The sequence below is a fragment of the Herpailurus yagouaroundi genome, unplaced genomic scaffold, assembly GCF_014898765.1.
Source record: "Herpailurus yagouaroundi ecotype Mexico unplaced genomic scaffold, PumYag 28, whole genome shotgun sequence".
Taxonomy (NCBI): domain Eukaryota; kingdom Metazoa; phylum Chordata; class Mammalia; order Carnivora; family Felidae; genus Herpailurus; species Herpailurus yagouaroundi.
Genome location: NW_024412376.1, coordinates 10815981 through 10837223, shown reverse-complemented (window position 1 = coordinate 10837223; position 21243 = coordinate 10815981). Strand labels below are relative to the sequence as shown.

Below are 21243 nucleotides of genomic sequence, written 5' to 3'. Positions count from 1 at the left end.
TCCTGTCTGGGGCAGGGACAACTCACCTCTCTGACCTCCTCCACGGATGTGGGCTGGTAGTACATTTCTGGGCAACAGCCGTAGGTCCTCGCCCAGTTTTGGAACTTGACTCCTTTGTACCCATGGACCTGTGACAGGAAAAGAGCTGGGTCATCACAGACATGTGGCCGCGCGCTGCCCCAACGGCCGTCCCGGGCTCCCGCCAATGCAGGATGGGAGGCCGGGGCCGGGGCGCTGAGCCAGGGGCCGGTGGGAAGATTAAGCGGACGTCGGAGGCTCTGAAGCTGCGGGACTTCCTCTTTGTTCTCTCCCTTGACCCCTCATGGCCACGTGGGCAGAGCACACAGAGGACGCTGTCCATTCTTAGCAGAAACGATGGGGCTGGGGGTGGAGCCCGAAAAAGCAGGACTCAGGGCCCCTGCCCCTCCCCCCACTCCGTCCCGGGCACCTCTCTGAGGGACCCAGCAGAAGGCGTACTCCGGGTCCAGCAGGGACACTGGGGAAGGGGTTGCGCGAGTGGGCCTGGTGGCCCAAGAAGGACTTGGAGCTGGCCTTCAGCTCTCCTATGAGGCTTCTCCCACCAAGAAGGGCCAAGTCTGGGGGACTCCACTGCAGCCTTTCTGGCCTCTAAACCAAAGCAGGGAGCTCTGGGGATAAGACTCCCACGTGTTGGATATGAGCTGTGTCCTGAGCACTGTACAAGATCCGTACACGTGGTACCTTATTTAGACCTTACAATAATGCCACAAAATCGGTAATACTACTCCCATTTTCAGGACCAGAAACTGAAGCCCAGAGAGGTGAGGTAACTTCCCCAAACACACACAGCAATCAAATGAAGACACTAGAGTCCGACCCAGGCCTCCGTCTCTTCCATGCTTTCCCTAAGACCCCAGTGCCACCCCTAGAGCCTCAAGTCCAATGCAAGAGGGTCCCCATGGCCTCCCCCAGGCCCTAGACTTGACCTAATTCTGTCCTCCCACGTCTGGCCCGTGGGCCCAGCCTGAACGCAGCCCTGCTGGGCTGACAGGCTGTGCCGTGCGATCCTACCATGGCTCCAGTGGTGGGTCGGTGGCCTTGGCAGACTGAGGCTCCCTCCAGGAATAGAGCACGGGGCAGCAGCGTGTAGAGGCGAGGTGGGGCGACGGTCCGGAGCGGAAAGCACAGCGGCCTCCGAGCACAGGGCTGACTCTGTATCTACTGCATACCGAGGGGCTTCGGGCGGCAAAGGTGGGTAAACAGTGTTGCGACAAGCTCCACCCGGACAGATAGCCAGATAGCAGCGCAGGCCCTGCCCCCTGCCCCCTGCCCCAGGGGCCCTTCTCAGGCAGCGAGGTGGAAGAGAGGAGTTTAAGAGGCGGCTCTTCTGTCCCTGGACGCTGCTTGAGCTCTGACCCCAGCTCTGGGCATTCTGGACCCAAAGGACCCTACAGCTTCCAAACGGGATCCTTAATTCCATAGGTCAGCAGAGGCTGTGACGTGGAGGGTCTGTGGGGGTCTTCATGCAGGGGATGCCTTGGTGTCCCCTTGGAGGAGGACACACGTGGCACCCCAGGGCAGGTGCAGTCAGGATCTGTGTTAGCTCATCCGTCCGACTTGGGGGATGAATACACCGAGCCCCCCATCGCTATAGAGACAGGATAGGAGGCTGGTGGCTGTAGCACTGGGTGGGGAAGGGAGACGAGGGACCCTCCGCTCAGGCACTCTTCCAGCAGAGGCCTTTCCCAGGCTTTATGGGTTCCTCCTCCAGGCTCTGCCTGTTAACCTCTGGGAACCTCATTTTCCTCCCCAATAAAGTTGGGGCACTTTTGCCGAATTCTCCGCGTCGATATAAAGGTGAGAGCAGATCTATGAGGAGCATGGGACCCAACGGGAGCTTGAGATGACAGCAAGCTCTTGCATCTGCCCCGGCCATGAGCTTGCTGGTGGCAGGATTCTCCGGACACGCCAGCCTGAGCTGGTGCCTGGCACGGAGCCAGCGCCCCAAGCGCAGTTGTGCAACAAACAATCCCGGCCTGTCAGATCTCTCCAAGCCAAGGGCTGGTGTCTGGTGCGAAAGCAGGGGAGGAGGAAAGGGCAGGAGCTGGGGTCAGAGATGTGCCCGAAAAGTCCTAGCAAGGGGGAGGGTCAGAGGCACACCCGTATCCCCCGGAGCAGGATTTCTGCCAAGCTACCGAGTGTGTGTGTGTGTGTGTGTGTGTGTGTGTGATTGTACCCCCACCCCAGATGCAAATGTACGAGTATGAGGTAGGAGTGCAGCGTGTGCTCATTACAGGGAAAGCCTGGCTCAGGAGGTGACTGTTTACGGTGACTCGGCAGCTCAGTCATGGAGAGGGGAGTCCCAGGGCCACAGAACTGATCCTTTGGGGAAGGGCTGTGTTAGAGGCTGAACTGTGTTCCTCCCAAATTCCTATGTTGAAGCCTTAGCCCCCAGCACCTCAGGATGTGACTGTATTTGGAGAGAGGGCCTTTAAAGAGGTCATAAAGCCAAAGTGAGGTCGTCAGGATGGGCCCTGATCTAATATGACCGGTGTCCTAATAAGAGGAGCACACAGAGGAGAGGCCATGAGAAGACTCTGGAAAAGGCAGCTGTCTGCAAGCCAAGGAGAGAAGCCTCAGGAGAAGCCACCTCTGCCGACGACTGCTTGATCTCAGGCTTCCAGCCTCCAGAACTAGGAGAAAATAAATCTCCGCTGTTGAAGCCACTCAGTCCCTGGTAGTTTGTTAGGGCGGCCCGAGAAAATTAATGCCTGGTGTCTACAAGCTCCTGAGGCTGGGATCTCCACAGGGGCCTTCGCGCGAGAGAAGAGCGAGGCCTGGCTCTTGCCTCTGAGCCCGGTTCACTTGGGCTGTCCCTGATGGGAGACGCAGGTCCTGTGCCCTCCGACGCTGCCGGCTCCACTGTCTGAGAGGAGGGAGCCTGGGGGGACCTCCCCATAGAGCCTCAGACTCCCTGGCTGGGAAGGGCAGGGCTTGGTGAGGGAGACAGTGGTTGGAGGCCTTGGGGCTGAGTGGTGGAGAAAGCACCTGGTTGGCCACTGTCCCAAAGCCCTGGAAGGAGGCCCATGGCAGGGAGGGGAGGCGAGCACGGAGGTTCACCCCAAATAAATAACTTGTTTCCCACTCACCCACAGTCAGACCCAAGGTCTCTCCTTTTGGAGAACGCATTCTGTGCTGAGACCTCCTGGAAGCCAGGCGCTGTGGGGTGTGGGTGGGCCTGGGCTGTGCCCTGGAACTGCCCGAGGGGCTCCCTTCCCTCCTCGGTTGGAAGATTTCCCAGCCTGGAATCACGCACCATTTTCTCTTTGCCTCTTGCTACTGCCCTTGAATGGAACGCTTTCTCCCCTATCCCCGCCAAGCCAGTCACATCAATTTTGCCAATTGCCTTTATGGAGAAACAGAAAATGACATGAGAAAAATATAAACATCAGCAAAAAGTATCAGTTAATTTAACGTGCAATGCCACCATCCCGTGATTAAGGTGGATGGTTTATTGCTTATTCTTTCTTGCGTGAAGGACTCAGCTGGTTCAGTAATTGCTGAGTCTTAATTTTTTCTAACGTTTGTGGACAAGGGAAATTAATGCTGCTGTTTCAGTGGTCATTGAAGCTTTTTTGACCTTTTCCCCTCCCATACTTGTTAATCAGTCAGAGTGAGGTCCTTAATATACAACTTACATGTGGTAACTTAACACTTCTTTGAAATAGTGTGAATATCTGGGAGAGTGTTTAATGACTTCTGATCTGCAGATATTACTTTCCTGTGCTACTAATTCAAGTTCACTCAATACACACGGCAAAGAAGGATGACACAGTCTAAAACGCCCCCTGCTTCTCAGAGTTGAATCCAGGATAATTGATGGAGACAAAGACCAAATATCCATCTCCTCAATCTATTCAAATGGCAAAAAAGATGACAGTTTGGCGGCTTCTCTGGAATTTTCTTACTTTGAGTTACATAAGCCAAGAATTGTTTCTGTCTTTGAAATTCTGACACAAGCCAGTCACACCGAGTCTCCCATGCTGATACATTCTGCCCCGTTCTGGGGGGCTTGGCATGAATATCATGGAAAACAGTGACGAAGTGCCTAAGAAACACAAGGTAGGTCTTAGCCAAGGTCTTTAAGCTAGGAAGTTATTTTTTAATTGATTAAAAATGAGTTTACGGGGGGCGCCTGGGTGGTTTAGTTGGTTAAGCATCTGACTCCTGATCTCAGCTCAGGTCTTGATCTCAGGGTCATGGGTTAAAGCCCTGCATTGGACTCTATGCTGGGCATGAAGCCTACTTAAAAAAATAAAAATAAAAATAAATAAATAAATAAATAAATAAATAAATAAAATAGAATGAGTTTATGACCCATGGGAGAAAATATCTGTAAATCATATATCTTACAAGGGATTAATATCCACAATATATAAAGAAGTCATACAACTCAACATGAAAGCAAATATTAAAAATGGGCAAAGAAGGGGTGCCTGGCTGGCTTAGTTGGTTAAGCATCCGACTTTGGCTCAGGTCATGATCTCGCAGCTAGTGAGTAGTTAGAGCCCCACAGCAGGCTCTCTGCTGTCAGCACAGAGCCCACTTCAGATCTTCTGTCCTCTCCTCTCTCTGCCCCTCCCCCGGTTACACACTCTCTCAAAAATAAATAAAATAAAATAAAATAAAATAATGAAACCTTCTGCATCGCCGATGGGAATGCTGTTACGTGTTTGGTGCAGCCACTCTGGAAAACAGTATGGGGGAGCCTCAAAAAATTAAACACAGAAGGACCACATGATCCAGTAATTCTACCTCTGGGTATATACTCAGAAGAACAGAAAGCAGAGACTCGAAGGGGTATCTGTACACCACGTTCATGGCAGCATTTATTCACAGTAGCCAAAAAGGTAGAAGCAATCAAGCGTCAACCAACAGATGAATGGATAAACAAAATGTGGCATCTCCACAGACTGGAATATTGCTCAGCCTTAAAAAGGAAGGGATATCTGACTCACGCTACAACATACATGCGCCTTGAGGATCTTCTACTGAGTGAAATAAGCCAGTCACAAAAAGACAAATACTGTATGATTCCACTTATATGAATTAGCTAGAGTAGTCAAACTCATAGAGACCCAAAGTAATGGGTTGCCATGGGTTGGGGAGAGGGAGAAGTAGGGGTTCGTGTTTAATGAGTAGGGTCTCAGTTTGGGACAATGAAAAAGATCCGGAGGTGAGTGGAGGTGAGGGTGGCAAACAGAGTGAGTGTATTTAATGTCAACGAACTGTGTACTTGAAAGTAGTTAAAATGGCAAATTTTAATGTATATTTTACCACAGTGAAAGTGAAAAAAAAAAAGTGAGCTCACAGGAGTATAAATGTCATTGATATTCTTTCAAAAGTAGGTACTAGACTCAAAACCCTTATATGTACATATGACAAAATGTACTTAAGTAAACCAACAAAGGGATCCCACTCATACCTTATAAATACCAAAGCTGGAAGCCTCCACGGTAACTGTAAATCCTTCAGCTGTGTTATTAAAAAAAGTATTGCATTTCTATTTTATGCAGCAGACACCCACTGAATGCTAACAAAGATTCATAGATGACTAGACCCGGGAGGGCTTCTCCTTCTGAACTTAGTTCTATTAGCAGATATTCCAGGAGTCTTGAAGAAGATTCCCCTTCCTTCTTCCTCCCTCCCTGCCTTCCTGTCTCTTTTATAGGCTCCACACCCAACATGGGGCTTGAACTCATGACCCTGAGATCAACAGTCAAATGCTCTGAGCCAGCCAGGCACCCCCAGTCTTATTCCATCAAGTCTTGGCATGGTGATAACAGTCATGCAATTGGCCATCCATGTCACCCAGTAGGACATCAAAATCAAGAATCTGAAATCCACTCATTTATCCATCCATTCGTCTGTGCTTCCATTCTGTTATTTACTCAGCAAATATCGAATGGGCATCTACAAAATGCCAGGCATCTGCTGGGTTAGAATCAAGGATGAGCACCTAGCTAGGTAGTTGCACGTCCTAAAGGCCTTACAGTCTCATGGGGCAGACAGTTCACAACTGGGTGCAGTAGCCAACACTTGGGAGAAACTTCTACAACTGCTAAGAAAATATTTTATCATTTGTTGCCAGACGGATTCCTTTGAGTCGCGAGGCGTGGTATTTCCCACCCAACTCCTGTTGCATAAACCTTTGAGGTTCTGACCTAGATATTCTAGCGATTTGTCTGTTTTGTATTTGTGCTTATGGTAATGTTGATGTGAACAACACGCAGACTGGCTTAGAGTTACTTCAAGGCCTAACATCAGGGGTTCATTGGACCCCGAGAGAGACAGAAATAGTTTTTTGTCCCATCTGTTCTAACAGACTCAGAAGACATTTCTCCTGAGAACCTTGGATACTGATAGTTGACAGCCACTAAGGGTGAGGACAGAATTTGTGAGTGACCATAATCCCCTCCGGAGAGAGCTCCGTGACCCCACTGATACGTGGGTGTAACAGAGAATATAGGGTCTGCTGTGCCTCTGAGAAGGCTAGTTCCCTTAGCAGAGGTCAATACAAATTTATTACAAATGTATTTGTTATACATTGTATAATTAAAAGAAGTTGAACACACTCCCAGCAAGTTGTACTTAAACCGGCATCTGAAAAATCTGTCTTTTTTTTTTTTTTCCAACGTTTATTTATTTTTGGGACAGAGAGAGACAGAGCATGAACGGGGGAGGGGCAGAGAGAGAGGGAGACACAGAATCGGAAACAGGCTCCAGGCTCCGAGCCATCAGCCCAGAGCCTGACGCGGGGCTCGAACTCACGGACCGTGAGATCGTGACCTGGCTGAAGTCGGCCGCTCAACCGACTGCGCCACCCAGGCGCCCCTGAAAAATCTGTCTCAAGGTCAGTCCCCTTTGCTGCCAGAGCTACAAGCAGCTGATTGATGTGTGGGCCAAAGCTCTCCAAGGCAGCGGGGAAACACATATTTCTAGTGTTTTCGTGAATAAACTGAAGACTCTTCCAGTCTGGGTCCTTTATGACCCTCTATCTTGCATGACTGGTTATATTTTTGTGGCAAACCTATGGACCTGAGTCATTTGACCCTTATTTGAGATTGAACATACTCTGTTTTAGTAACATACCTGGCTTAATGGTCATTTCCCCAGGTCACGAATTTGCCATTTATTTTATTATTAAAAAAAAAAAAATTAATGCTTATTTATCCATTCTTGAGAGAGAGCACAAGCAGGGGAGGGGCAGAGAGAGAGAGAGGGAGACACAGAATCACAAGCGGGTTCCAGGCTCTGAGCTGTCACAGGCTCTGAGCCCAACACAGGGCTTGAATCCACGAACTTCGAGATCATGACCTGAGCCGAAGTCTGATGCTCGACTGACTGGGCCACCCAGGCGGCCCACTAATTTGCGTTTTAAATGGGCCCTTTAACTTTCAGATCCCAAAGGAAGGAGGTGGTGGTGGTGTGGCTGGAAACTTAAAGCCCACATGGGCCTTGTCCTAGGATAAACTGGAAAGCTTACAGCTAAAACTTCCACAGCGTTTCCTCGTGCTGTTCCAGGTCCCTGCATCCGTTAACTGATTTGGTACTCAGAATCACCTGAGTCTGGTACTATTCATGCACCCTTTACAGCTGAGGAAACTGAGGCACAGGAAAGCCTTTCTTGAGGTGACACATTAGAAAGTGACGTATCGGGAGTCTCGTCCAGGGAATCTGACTCCAGATTCAGAAAGGAGATTTTTGGTAGGATCTCAGCCTTTGGGACCAGAGTGAGCCTGAATCTAGGCTCTGCCGCCAACCAACCAAGTGACCTCGGGCCTTAAGCTACCGGAACCTCAGCTTTCCCATCTGTTAAATGGGAAGAAGAGGTGATATATAGAAGGCTCTAAGGCATGCAGACATACTTAATGATAGCAGCTAACGTTTCTAACCTTTCCCTTGCCTTCTACACACACAGACACACCCTTTTTTGCCAGGTTAATTTATACTCCACATAGTTCAGCTTAAAGATACCACCTCTGCCCTCAAGCCCACCCTATAGAATGGACAGCGAGGGAGGTGCACATACACCTGTGAGCACACCGGTCTCTGGGGAAGGGAGAAAAGGCACACAGGCCACTCCGGGGACTTGCTGGAGGAGGTGGCAGGCAGGAGTCCTGCAAGCAAAAAGACCCATACACCGGGGTGCAGGGTCAAGGAGAATTGGCAGGGTGCATGCAGAGACTTGAGGGGTGGTGACTTTGGAGAGCATTTAGGAATCTGGGAGTGATCAGGGCAGGCTGGGGGTGAGGGGCCTTTATTTGGGGACAGCGGGAGGCCCTGATACGTTCAGATCAGACTCTGTGCAGGGAGACCAGTTAGGAGGCCGTGCTGCAGGGCTCTGAGCCAGAGGCTCTGGGCTTGGAGCCGGTCAGTGGGAGGGGCAGGGGGGCACAACTGGAGGGGACAGATCCAGTGAGACGCAGCTTCTGGATGTGGCTGGGGAAGTTCTGGGTCTGCTCTGAGACGCATGGCAGCTGCTGCCAGACGTGACCATTCAGGTTTATACTAATTACAATTAAAGGAGAAATTCACTTCCTCGTGCTCATTTTCCACATTCAAGGGCTCAGGCACGTGCATGTATGTGAGCATACTGTGTCGAGGGCATGTGGCTGCTGCACGTGGCCGACAGCTTCTCCGTCCAACAGCACAGAACAGACCATTTCTCTCATCTCAGAAAGTTCCACTGCACAGGGGCGCCTGGGTGGCTCAGTTGGTTAAGCAGCTGACGCTTGATCTCAGCTCAGGTCACGATCTCGAGGTTCGTGAGTTAGGGCCCCGCATCGAGCTCTGCACTCACAGCGTGGAGGCTGCTTGGGATCCTCTGTCACCTCTCTGCCCCTCCCTCACTTGTGCTCACGCTCTTTCTCTCAAAAATAAGTAACTGTTAAAAAAAGTGTTTTAAATAAAAGAAAAAGAGAACGTTTCACTGGACACCGCCGCTCTAGATCACGCAGTGCCTCAGAGACTCAAGAACAGAGGGACACACACTCACTCAAAGGCGACAGACAGGACTACCACCCTCGCTCTGCCTTCCTCCCAGAACACAAACGCCAGCCTCACGGAATGTTTGAGCTTTATTAGACCAACGAGTTCCAATCTCAGCTGATGTGCTTCAAAATTAACGGATTTTGCTGCCGAACCGTGATTGGTTAGTCAAAGAGAAATCACCCCTGGCCATCCCGTTTCGTCACCTATAGAACACTGTAAGCCACTCTTAAGAGAGAAAGTAACACCTTTATACCTGGAGAATGAATCAGATGTGATTTTTTCCTGTATCTAAAATTATGTCAGATTTGACTCTCTTCATTTAAAGGAAACCACTCTGCAGAGTAAACCCCCTTGGAATGATGCTGCCGGTTATAAGAGGTGCCGGAAAGACTTCCTCTGGGTTCCAAGCCCAGCAGAGGAAGGGCTTGCAGGCCTGCTGGGGGGCTGGCACACGCCATGCCCTAAAGCTTCGAGACCACTGGTGGGTCCCTGGCATCCGTCTCCAGCCACTCAATGAGGATCCGATTCAACTCGGTGGGCCTGGGAAGGAAACAGAGGGCAATTCACACCTGTCAGGACCCACTCACCGCAGGCATGTGAGAGCAGAGGTGATGAAGTGAATGGCAAGGCCAGGAAAGCCCTTATTGGAGGTAAACAGGAAGTCCCGGTCTCCCCCACCCAGGGGTCTCCCCACCCCCGCCACATCTCCTTACTTCTCCATCTGTGTCCAGTGTCCGCAATCCATAATGTGTCCCCTTTTCAGGTAGGGGATCTGGAAGAAACCCCCTCCCCCCCCCCCCCGAAAAGTAAGTGGCAGAACACAGGTGGCTCTCGTTTTAGGTTAGTGCTCCCCACAGGCCACCCTCCCCGAAAATCCTTGCATTATTTAAGAAAGGAATGGGCATTCACTGAACTCCTACTATGTGGCGGGTAGTCTACGTGCATCACCTTCTCTAACCTTGACCGTGATCCTATGGGGTAAGATGAAGGCTCAGAGAAGTTAGGTAACCTATCCAAGGTCACACAGAGTGGCTGAGTGAAGATTCAAATTCAGGGCTGACTTGTCTGTGCTCACCGAAACAAGTTGCTTCTCTTTAGAATTATCAGGACGCAGCTTGTTCACTGTCTGGAAAACGCCTGGTTGTTTGGCTCTCGCCACACAGACATGACTGAGTCCCCCTCTTTTGGACCCTGAACCCCCACAGTGGGTCACCGTGGCAAGCCCCAAAGAGGGAGAGAGCGCAGCAGCACCGCCCTTGGCACATGCAGGCTCCCTCCCGACACGAGCCTTGAACTGTGCAACCCGATGCAGAAAATGCTTGGGGCGGGGGAATGCGGCTTTCCTCCCAGAGGCGAAGACGGCCCCTTCTGGGCCTAAGCCTCAGCGAGGTTAGCAGTCAGTGGCCAGGGTGGGAAAGGGCCAGCCAAAGAACTGGAAATTCTACAGAAATCTTCAAGAGTTGGTGCTAGAGAAAACGAGCCCCGCTCCCCCCCCGCCCCGCCCCGTGGCCTCAGCCCCTCCATCAGCTGGGTCCAGGGCCCACCAGAAGCGTGTCCTTGGCAGCATCCCACCCTACACACTGTCTGCTGTGCCTGATGATGCCAACGAAGCCACAGCCAAGTGCGGACGGACCGCTCCGGGCAGCTAGCTAGGCAGGATCCGATGAGCCAGCCCAGCCACCCCACCTGCAAGCCTCCCCAGTCCCTACCAACCTCCACGCTTGTGACAGAGTGAGCTTCCAAACTGCAGGTTTGTCACCTGTCAATCCCCTTCAATGGCTCACGCCTATGGGCCTACAAAGCGCGGTCTGGCCCGGTGGGCTCAGCAGAATCTTCCAGTCTTACGGAGCTCCTACCATTCTCGCAGTAAGCCCTGCATGCTCCTCGCCTCTCACCCTGTCTTCTGTTCTCTCTGCGGGGCAAGCCTCAGTCGTTCGCTAAGGCCAGACGCAGTGGTCAGCACCTCTGTGAAGACCTCCTTCCCTACCGAGCCCTCTTCACCTCTCTCCTGCGTCTGGGATGAACTGCAGGACAGTGAGCTCCCCAAGGGTGGGGTCTGCGTCTTATTCACCCTTACCTTCCCAGAATCTAGCACTGTGCTAACAAAAGTGCCCAGTAAAAGCCCATGAAATGAATGAGTGAATGAATGAATGCATGAGTAAGGCACGAGTGAGTAAAGGACAGGCTACATCAGTGCAGGGAAAAGAACGCATCAGTCAGGACTGCTGCTCCTATGAGGTGGCAGGGATCCTACTGACGAAGAATCAAGTGCTTTACTGGATCTCCGGCTCTGGGTCCCCAGCTGCCATCTTTCCTCCGTGAGGCCTGCGCCCTCTCCCGGGAAGCACCAATGGCCCCAGTGCAGGACTGTTGGCTTACCCAGTCCTCCATATGCTTGGACATCTCTGGAGTGAGCACGACGTCCTTCTCCGCGGTCACCATCAGAGCCGGAATCAGGATCTAGGGGAGGGTACCAGGAAGCAGAGGCAGGCAGAGAAGGGACGGAACGGTCCCTTCTTGTGCCCCTCCATAGCTGAGGCCTTCCCTCTCCCAGGACAAGGACAGGGTACTTCATTTCCCTGCTTTGTGGCTTCCCCCACGATTAACATCCCCCAGAAAGACCCCCTGTGGTGCTGCTGTGGTCCTGGCTTTGTTTCCCCAGGTTTTGCACTATTACTGGGGATCTCAGATGATGGTGTGAGATGACAGAAAATACATAGGTTTGTCTCTGCCCCTGTTCCTGGCACAGGGCTCCTGAAACCCTTGTACTTTTCTAGGTGATAAGAATGATAGGAGCATCTCTTGTTCTAATATTTGGTCTTTTGATCCCATCCTTGCCTGACACAGGGTTCCTCAAACCCTTGTAAATTCCAAAGTGATAAGAGGACCAGGGGTATCTTTTCTTCTACTGTGGGGACTCTGGGTGGGCTCCTGGGTGGGGACTGGATGGGGCTGGTCACCACAAAGATGAGCCGAGCGGTGATCAGAAGCTTAGGCTTTTCAGCCCCACCCCCCATTCTCTAGAGAGGACAGAGGGGCTGGAAATGGAGTTAATAATTGATCGTGCCTACATGAGTAAGCCTCCATTAAAATCCATAAAACCCCAATAGGATGGGGTTTGGGGAGCTTCCACACTGGCAAACACATCTACAGTGGGAGGGGTGATGTACCCCAACTCCGCAGGGACAGAAGCCCGAGAAGTGCTTGGGCCCCTCCCAGACCATCTCTCCATCTGGCTGTTCATCTGAATCCTCTGCCATCTACTTTAACAAACTGGCAAACGTGTCTCCCTGAGTTGTGGGAGCCACCCTAGCAAATGAATCGAACCTGAGGAGGGAGGCACGGGAACCCCAGAAGCAGAGGTAACCACCTGGACTTGTGATTGGCATCTGAAGCGGGGCGGCAGGGGGGCGGGGGCAGTCTTGTAGGACCCAGCCCTTACCTGTGGGATCCGACGCTATCTCCAGGGAGACAGTGTCAGAACGGAATTGAATTTTGGTGATGCAGAGAATTGCTCGGTGGAGGAAAACCCTCATACATCTGGTGACCAGAAGCGTGAAGTGTTTTGTGTTAAGAGACACACAGGAGGGTAAGACTAGGTTTTTCTAAGACGAGTAGAGTCAGCAGTGTCGTGACCCACAAGGGTTTTGTGTGCATGTGTGCGTACAAGTAAGAACACTTCTACTGGCCCACTCTGTGTGTCTGGTATTTACAGAACTGTAAGAAGAAAACCATAGGCCCCACACGGTGTCACTTGGGCCAGGCCAAGTCATTAAATTGGAGCTTAATACCTAATTGCAGTTTCAACCTCCCCCAAAAATGTCTTAGCTGGTTAGGCAGGAATTTATTGATTAGCACCAAGGAGGTAATCTGTCACACGGGTTCTCCCCTTACCCCATAGGAAGCTGGGGGAATGTGCATAAGACCCCTGCTCTTTCCCCTAAGGGAACGCGACCTTGCCTGAAAAAATGGTCTCTTTTCTTTTGCTTATGCCTTTCTCGCCCCACCCCTCCTTCCGAAAAACCCTTTCGCTTTGAGCACCCCTCTACTTGCTAGAAAGGATGCTGCCTAATTTCATGAGCCATTTAATAAGGCCAATTGGATCTTCAGATTTACTCGGTTGAATTTTGTTTTTTGACAGAATGGAATAGATGGCACCAGAAAGGAGGAAAGATGCCTTGGATAGAGATCAATATTCCTTTTCTTTGAATTAAGTGGATGCTTTAAAAGGTCAGCCAAGAATCCAGGAAGTGAATGGGTCAGGCACAGCTGTTATCAGCCCGACAGGAGCGGCAGCAGAAAGGACTTCACTTTCATCTACTGACAGATAGGACACTGTGGGGTGGAGAAAGCTTCCATTTATCCTCTTTGTTCTCCCTCCACCATTATAATTGTCAAACAGCTTCGATGTGTCCCTGGTTAAGGGACTTTTACTGGTTTTTACCAATGTACAGAACTGCATGCTTCTCACTGCCAAATGATAAAGGACCAGCGATGTTCAAAAGTGATTTTGTTGCTACATGATGGAACTAGAGTGTATTACGCTGAGCGAAAGAAGTCAGAGAAAGACAATCCTATGATTTCACTCATTTGTGGAATTTAAGAAAACACATGAACATAGGGGAAGGGAAGCAAAAGTAAGAGAAAAACAGAGATGGAGACAACCCATAAGACAGTCTTAAACACAGAACTGAGGGTTGCTGCTGGGGTGTTGGGTGGGGGGATGGGCTAAATGGCTGATTGGGCATTCAGGAGGGCACTTGTGATGAGCACTGGGTGTTATACAGAAGTGATCAATCACTAAATTCTACTCCTGAAACCATGATTATACTACGTGTTCACGAACTTGGATTAGATTAAATTAAATAAATAAATAAATAAATAAATAAATAAATAAATAAATAAATAAATAAATAAGAAAAAAAAGGGAATAGGTTGAATGAACACCAACAAAAAAGTGGTTTTATTGCTGAAACTAATCCTAAGGCTGTTATAAACTCCAGAATATTCCCAGTCAAAATGTAAACTGGTTGTGGGGGCATGAGAGGAGGTGGGGGAGAAGGAAGATCTGAAAGGTATCTGTAGAAGAATGGGTTTCCGATGTTAGCGCCATTGGGATTCACCTTCCCAAAGACTCTGCCATTATGCACCTGCATGTTGCAAGAGATTTTGCCTACCAACCCATGGCTTTGTCATTTTTGTCAGTCACAGGTGAGGGAGTCAAAGATAAGGGGCCTTCATTGAACTACTACTATGTGCTAGGAACTATTCCTGTCATTCCCGTAAGTGGCAATGGAGACCAGAGTGGATAAGTGCCTTACCCAAGGGCACACAGGGATTAGATCCCAGGCCAACCTGCTGCCCAGTGTGCTCTGAACTATGTTCCATGCTCTATTGCCTGGCCCCATGAGGTCAGCACCTCATCTGTTTTTAGTTTTGTTTTCAGTGAGAGAGAGAGAGAGAGAGAGAGAGAGAGAGAGAGAGAGAGAATTTTAAGCAGGCTCCACCCTCCGTGCGGAGCCCAACATGGGGCTCAATCCCAAGACCCTGGGATCATGCCCTGAGCTGAAATCAAGTCAGACATTCAACTGACTAAGCCACCCAGGCACCCGATGGGCCTCATGTATTTTGTCTGCCATCGTATCCCTAAGGTCCACCATAGTGCCTAGCACGTAGAGGGTGTTCACTTCCAGTGACTTGATGAGAAAACTAGGGCTACTGAGTGAGCTGAGGAATGCGAAAATGCAATTTCCCATAGGTTCTTAACTTTTTAAGTTTGTTTATTTATTTTGAGAGAGTGTGCGTGGGAAGGGCAGAGAGGGAGAGAGAGAGGGAGAGAGAAAGGAAGAGAGAGAGGGAGAGAATCCCAAGCAGGCTCCACACCATTAGTGTGAGGAGGCCGACATGGGGTTCGAACCCACGAACCTGTGAGATCATGACCTGAGCTGCAATCAAGAGCCAGATGCTTAACCGACTGAGCCACCCACGCGCCCCGGTTTTCAATGTTTTGAATGTAAACTATGAATACCGTTACAGGTTTCCCTGGCTATCCAAAGGTGGAGCACTCCTGTGAAAGCTCCTGTAAGCCAAAGTGGCGTAAAGTGAAGAAGCAATCACCACTAATGTATAAGGAAAAGTGTTTGAACACTCCCAGACCCTCCAAATAACCTCTCAGGCATTTCTGATGGAAACATCTTGCTAACAGATACACAAAACAGACCAACGTAAAGCCCAGATGCTCAGAGACACGGTTCAAGGCCATGGCGGCTTGATGCTGAGATGCTGAGGGGAGTTCCTGGGGAAGGGGCTTGGCGGGGCCGCTCTCGCTTGCGCGCTGCCTCTAAGATGAGTCGGTGCAAAAGAGATGCTGGATGCTTTTTTTCCCACAAGTGAAAATCCTCTTTGGATTTCTTTCAGTTAGCGAAAACAGCTCCGAATGGAGGTCTTTCGTAAAAGCGATCTTTCAAAAAAGTGGGGCACACCTGTATTCCCTCTGCAGACCCAGAGATTGGAAACCCACCTTCTGCTTGACTCAGGTGGACCTGGACAAAGGTGACACAGCCAGAGGCTAAAGCCTGTGTCTCTGAAAGTGCCTCAGGCTCCTTCTGTGAAATGGGGGCTCTGTGTGACCCTCCTCACCTCTGGGAGTCATCCTGGGCCATCTGCCCTGACCTGGGGCACCATCAGGAGACGAGGGCCTTCCACACGGATGCCGCGGGCACCCGGACAGTCCTCTGCTCTGCCCGCATGCCACCCTCTACCATTCCAGGGAAAGCATCAGTGAAAGCCCTGGTCGAGGCACTCACTTCCCCCTTGAGTGGAGGGAGGGGAAGGGCAGAAAGGAGGACAGCAAGTCAGTCTGTCCTGCCCATCCCCCCAACTCTGACCAAAGGGCAGATTAACTGGGCCAATGAGAAGCCCAGGGGCGGGGCGGGGTGGGGTGGGGGGGGCAACCACCCTGAACCAGCACTTACCTTTCGTCCCAAACCTGTGCAGCCCCACTTCCAGTTTACATCCACGTTTCGATACCAGTTTAGGGGACCCCTGGGGGTGGGGGCGATCAGGGGAACAAAAACAGGAAGGCTTTTAGTAGATGACTATGGTACAGACCCCACCGGGAGCCAGCTCTGAACAGCGGGTCTTCCCAGTGGGAGCAAAGGTTTCTGCAGGGGAGGGGAGAGGACGGAGCCCAGGGGTCACGTCTGGTGGCCCAACGCACTTGCCATGTTTTAACGAGCAAGGCCTAGTGCCGGCATTCAGGGCTCGGCTGAGAGGGCTGCCAGCCTCCGAAGTGGGCTTCCGGAAACATGCAGAAACTGGCCCACATTCTCGGGGGGCTGCTGGGTTAGATCACGGGGAGCTCCGTTTAGGGCTCTCACCATCCAGAAGCTGCTCCCTTGCCCCAGGGAACCTACTGAAAAGAAACTTCGGGAGGTGCCCTCCTTCCAATGGGACGTAGAGAGGTAGCTCAATGATGCCTCTCTGGACAGGTAAGGATGGCCAGGGGCTGTCCCTGAACACTCTCCCAATCCTTAATACAAACGCAAAACCCAACAACCTGAGAGGTCTATAACCCTCCCCTGAAGATGTATGCAACGTCTGTGTTTATGTAGGCTTTTGTGTTTTTCTGAAGAAAGAACCCAGAGCTGTCATCTGCTTCTTTCAGGGCTCATGATGGAAAAAAAAAATGTTTTTAACTGTCTGTTCTGAGGGGGCCCATAAGCACAAGAGGGAGGAAACTGAGTTATCCCAAACTAGAGCAGGTGGAGTATTTTCAGGAGTGAGCCTCCCGACACTGGAGGGGTTCAAGCAGAAGCTGGCCGAGCATTCGCAGGGGGATGGCCGGCCTCACCCTGTAACCCTCTTTGCTGATCATGTCTCTTCGCTGTTTGGGGCCCCGTTCTCTTTACCTGAAACCAGACTTCTTGAACTGCTGCACATAGAACTGGATGTCCTCCTCGGTGACGATGTGGCTGAGGCTGGGCTCCTCTGGGGTTCTCACAAAGAGTCCTCCTGCAAAAAGCCACTTGTCTGCTCTTGGAGCTCTGGGCCAGGCACCTGAGTTCTAACTCCAGCGTGTTCCCAGCTGACGTTGGGCACCCAACTGCCTCTCATGTCACATCTGAACTCACAGGGAAGGTTCTCATGCTCCTTCATTCATTCTTTCTCTCCTCCTTCTCCACAGTGAGCCCATCTCCTCCCAAGCTCTAAATCCATGCCCTGTCATCTTGGAACCCAATGATATCACACACAGACCTCCCCTTCCAGGACAAACCATGTCCCTCTCCTTCAGAAACTCACAATAACTCCAAGATGACCCTATTTCCTGTTTACCCAGGACCTACCAGCCCTTCCAGCAACCCTCTCCCCCAGACTACACCTTTTCTAAATAGTTTAACTTTAGATACCCCACTGACTCTCAGAACTCTCGTAAATGTGTGCTGATTCTGCTCTCAGCCCAGAGGAAGATCCAGGGCAGGCAGCAGGCATTCTGTTGCCTTCTGCGTGCTCACGGTCCTTTGCACAGTGTGGAATCCTATCTTGTTTTCAGAGGTGTGCACTGTGTCCTGGCAGTCCCCAGTCCCCATGACGGTGACCTTGTGACGACCACGGGCAGCCCAGGGGCCACTGCTATTTCACAGAGGATAGTCACAAGGGCTATTAACGTTGGCATTTGAAGAGGGATGACTCACTATTTTCAGGCTCTTGAAGCCTCCAAGGGATAGGAACTGGGCGAGGCAGGCTTTTGCGAGACATATCACAGGGGTACACGATCAGAGTGCCTCCCCCGCCGGGCTGGCGCTTCTGTCTCATTCAGCATCTCTGGAAGAGCCCCTACCTGCTCCCCTCACTTTACTAGTGCTATCTGCTGCCCTAAGAGACTGTGGGCTCCCTGAGAGCAGTGACCATGCTCTGTGCGTCTGGATATCTGCCCTGCCTCACATCAAGTGTGGGCTCCCAATGCTTGGGAATGAAGGCATGAACAGGTACATGAAAGAGGAAAGAGAGAGAGGGAGAGAGGGAGGGAGAGTGGGAGGGAGAAGGTGTTCTTGAACAGTGAGAAGACCTTGGCCTTCAGGGTAGGAGGACTTTAAGCCCAGCCTAGCCACTCTGAATGAGTTCCTTAACTCTTCTGAGCTCCATTCTCCTCATCTGTAGAACAGTGATAACAAGGGGATTTTTAAAGGATGTCCTGAGGACCATAAATATCTAAAGGGGGCTGGGCCAGTGTTGGATGCACACAGTAGGTGCTCAAACAAGTGGCAACGATCATGGTCGTTAATGAAAATACAGGTGCATACTGGCAAGGCAAGGTTCTGTGGGAGCAGGGCTGGATCTGGGAGCCGCGGGATGAGCTCCAGACGGTTCTGGGCTCTGACACTTCACTTACATACAGCCAGGAGGGAGAACAAGGATGGTTGTCATGTGGGAGTACTGGAAATGACAGCAACACAGTACAGGGATGGAGGGAGGGCCAGTGGATTATGACAGAGGGGTTCTGGCTTGGGGGTCCAGCCTGACTCCGGCTCCAGCCCTGTGTGCACCAGGTGATCTTGCAAAGGTCAGTTCCTATCTTAGGTCTTGGTCCCTTATCAGCAGAAGGTGGGATTACCCTGATGAGCTTTAAGAGTCCTCTAAGCTCTTACTGTTTAAGACCTTGGGCCCAAAGTCCCCTGGGGGAAGGAACCAAGGCCCAAGGCCGTGTGGTCAGCCGAGGGCTAGGGTGAGCGCTAGTCACCAGTGGGGACTCATGTTAAGCAAGTCACCGTTCAGAGCTAGTGGGTGGCTGCGTCTGCTCATAGAGGTCAGATGGACACTCATGTCACGTTTAGCTGATTCCTGCCGTGATCCTCCCATCATCCCCCTTCCCTCCTAAGAACCTCTCTTACCCATTTCGCGGACTCTGCTCACGGAGAGAAAAGCCTGTATGGAGGAGAGTTAGAAGTGTCATCGTGGGGGAAGAAAGGAAATATGCGGGAACGGGTCATCTGTAAACCCGGTCACAACCAAAGACCTACAAGTGCCATCAGGTTACACAAACATACTAAACTCCCAGGAGAGCGAGACACATTCTCAGGGGTCAAAGCAGACGTGGCTAACGGCCACGGCTCTGTGCCAAGGCTGCCCCTGGGTGCCTGCAGGTCTTGGTAGTGTAAGAACTTGGGTTGACACAACCAATGGGAACAAGAGATGAGACCTGAGATCTATGACGGGCGGGAAGTTAAAAATGAGAGACTCTCTGGGGCGCCTGGGTGGCTCAGTTGGTTAAGCGTCTGACTCTTGATTTCAGCTCAGGTCATGATCTCATGGTTCGTGAGATCAGGCTCCGAGTCGGGCTCTGCACTGACAGCGTGGAGCTTGCTCGGGATTCTGTCTGTCTGTCTGTCTGTCTGTCTGTCTGTCTCTGCCCTTCCTCCTCCCCCAAATAAATAAATAAACATTAAACAAAATTAAAAAGAGAGATACTCCCTGCCCCTCCACTATGAATCTAGTAAATCTGCAGTCTTCAGTTAAGGGGTGGACTAGACAAAAATCCACCCATCATGCAGAGCAAACGTGAAGGGCGTTGTTCCATTTCAGTTTGGTTCTAAGAAGAAACCACGAAAAGGTCTCCGAGGAACTCATGGCTGTAGGCCTGCCTTCAGAGGTGTCTGGATTTGAGTTTGCTCTATCTTCGTGATCTGGAACCCCCCAAGACACAAAGTAAACAACAAGAAAAGTGAGCCTAGGCTGGTAATGCCACCAGGATGCCAGGCAGAAGCAGCAAATGCGAAAGCACAGGACAGTCTTTTCTCAATCCCAGCTGAAGCAGACTGGTGCAGATTCAGTGCTGCTGAAGATGAGCTCACAAAGCAAAACGGTAAAACTCTCTCTCTCACACACCCCATTGCAAGAGACAGCAAACATAGCAAACGGTAAAATAAGAGTCTTCAAGAATATCAAATAATAGAACTTGAAGAGAGAGAGAGAATGAAAAAATGAGTATACTTAATGTTAAGCACTAAAGACATAAAAGAAGGAACTAGACAAGAATAGAATAAGACTGTATCATAAGAGATCAGAACGATTTGAAAAAGAACGACACACAACTTTCATACAAAAAAAACAAAACAAAAACCCCGTTCATTGACATTAAAAAGAAAACATCAAAGATGTATTCAACTGCAGATCAGACACCACTGAATACAAGAGGGCAGACCTCAGGCTGATTTTTCATAAGCAATGACAGAAGCTTCTACCCGGTGCTGGAAGCCAAGCTATCCCAGCCTGACGGCAGGGCCCGGGCTGTGGACGGATTGGTGACTGCAAGGCAGCCCAAAGCTTCTTGTACTCCCGCTTTTAGGTAATTTGGCCTTAAAACTACCCGGGGTATTGTCTGTTGGGGAATTGCCCTCGGCAGGCCCCCTGGGAAAAGAACCATTAGGGAAGAAAATAAGGTTCCGCAAGAAATTGTGCGGCCTTACGTTTAGCCCTTGCCATCCCCTATGGAGACTCCTCTACTTACAGGAAGGATAGCCTCATACATTTGCCAGCAAAGAGGGCCTGTAAAGGAGAGACATCCGGGTTTTGAAAGCCTCACTCCGGCAACTAAGGAGCGTATCTCTGGGCACAGGTGACTTCAACCCTTAGGCCCACCTGGCCCCCGGAGGCATTCCAGATGATGACTGAAGCTAGTTGGTTAAGGTACCTCATGGTTCATTAGTTCCTAGGTGCATTGTCTCTCTGAGAATGTATGAGGCATGGGTTTCTAAGGCTTTTTCAGCCCCTTTTTTGGCACCTAGGATGGAGGCAAACACATTGTTCTTCTGGCCTCATGTGGTTAGGTCATGTCCCTAACATCACCTTCGACTTGAGGTGTTGAGAAATGGAGGGCCTTTCGCGAGAACAGCAAAGCAAATGCTTTGTAGATTATAGATAAATGCAGGTGCATAATGGAATAATGTAAGAAATTAACCTATAATCAAAGGGCATGTGGGAAAGTTAGGGGAAAATCACCATGTTATTTCTTAAAGGTTGTTTACGGGGCGCCTGGGTGGCGCAGTCGGTTAAGCGTCCGACTTCAGCCAGGTCACGATCTCGCGGTCCGTGAGTTCGAGCCCCGCGTCGGGCTCTGGGCTGATGGCTCGGAGCCTGGAGCCTGTTTCCGATTCTGTGTCTCCCTCTCTCTCTGCCCCTCCCCCGTTCATGCTCTGTCTCTCTCTGTCCCTT

General features: G+C 50.8%; 2 protein-coding genes across 2 annotated transcripts in view; both read right to left on the bottom strand.

Moving 5' to 3' along the window:
* LOC121022590 (L-gulonolactone oxidase) overlaps nt 1–1393 on the bottom strand; it is a 37804-nt gene extending 36411 nt beyond the window's left edge. Inside the window, exons 1-2 of the mRNA XM_040463863.1 lie at nt 1051–1393; nt 27–128 (exon numbers count right to left, since the gene is read on the bottom strand). Coding sequence (XP_040319797.1) covers nt 27–128; nt 1051–1053 — 105 coding nt within the window. The 5' untranslated portion in view covers nt 1054–1393. The remainder of the gene's footprint in view (nt 1–26; nt 129–1050) is intronic.
* A 7708-nt stretch (nt 1394–9101) lies between these two features.
* EPHX2 (epoxide hydrolase 2) overlaps nt 9102–21243 on the bottom strand; it is a 79307-nt gene continuing 67165 nt past the window's right edge. Inside the window, exons 14-19 of the mRNA XM_040463744.1 lie at nt 18924–18957; nt 16944–17046; nt 16008–16077; nt 11413–11493; nt 9747–9805; nt 9102–9573 (exon numbers count right to left, since the gene is read on the bottom strand). Of these exons, the coding sequence (XP_040319678.1) occupies nt 9495–9573; nt 9747–9805; nt 11413–11493; nt 16008–16077; nt 16944–17046; nt 18924–18957 (426 nt within the window). The 3' untranslated portion in view covers nt 9102–9494. The remainder of the gene's footprint in view (nt 9574–9746; nt 9806–11412; nt 11494–16007; nt 16078–16943; nt 17047–18923; nt 18958–21243) is intronic.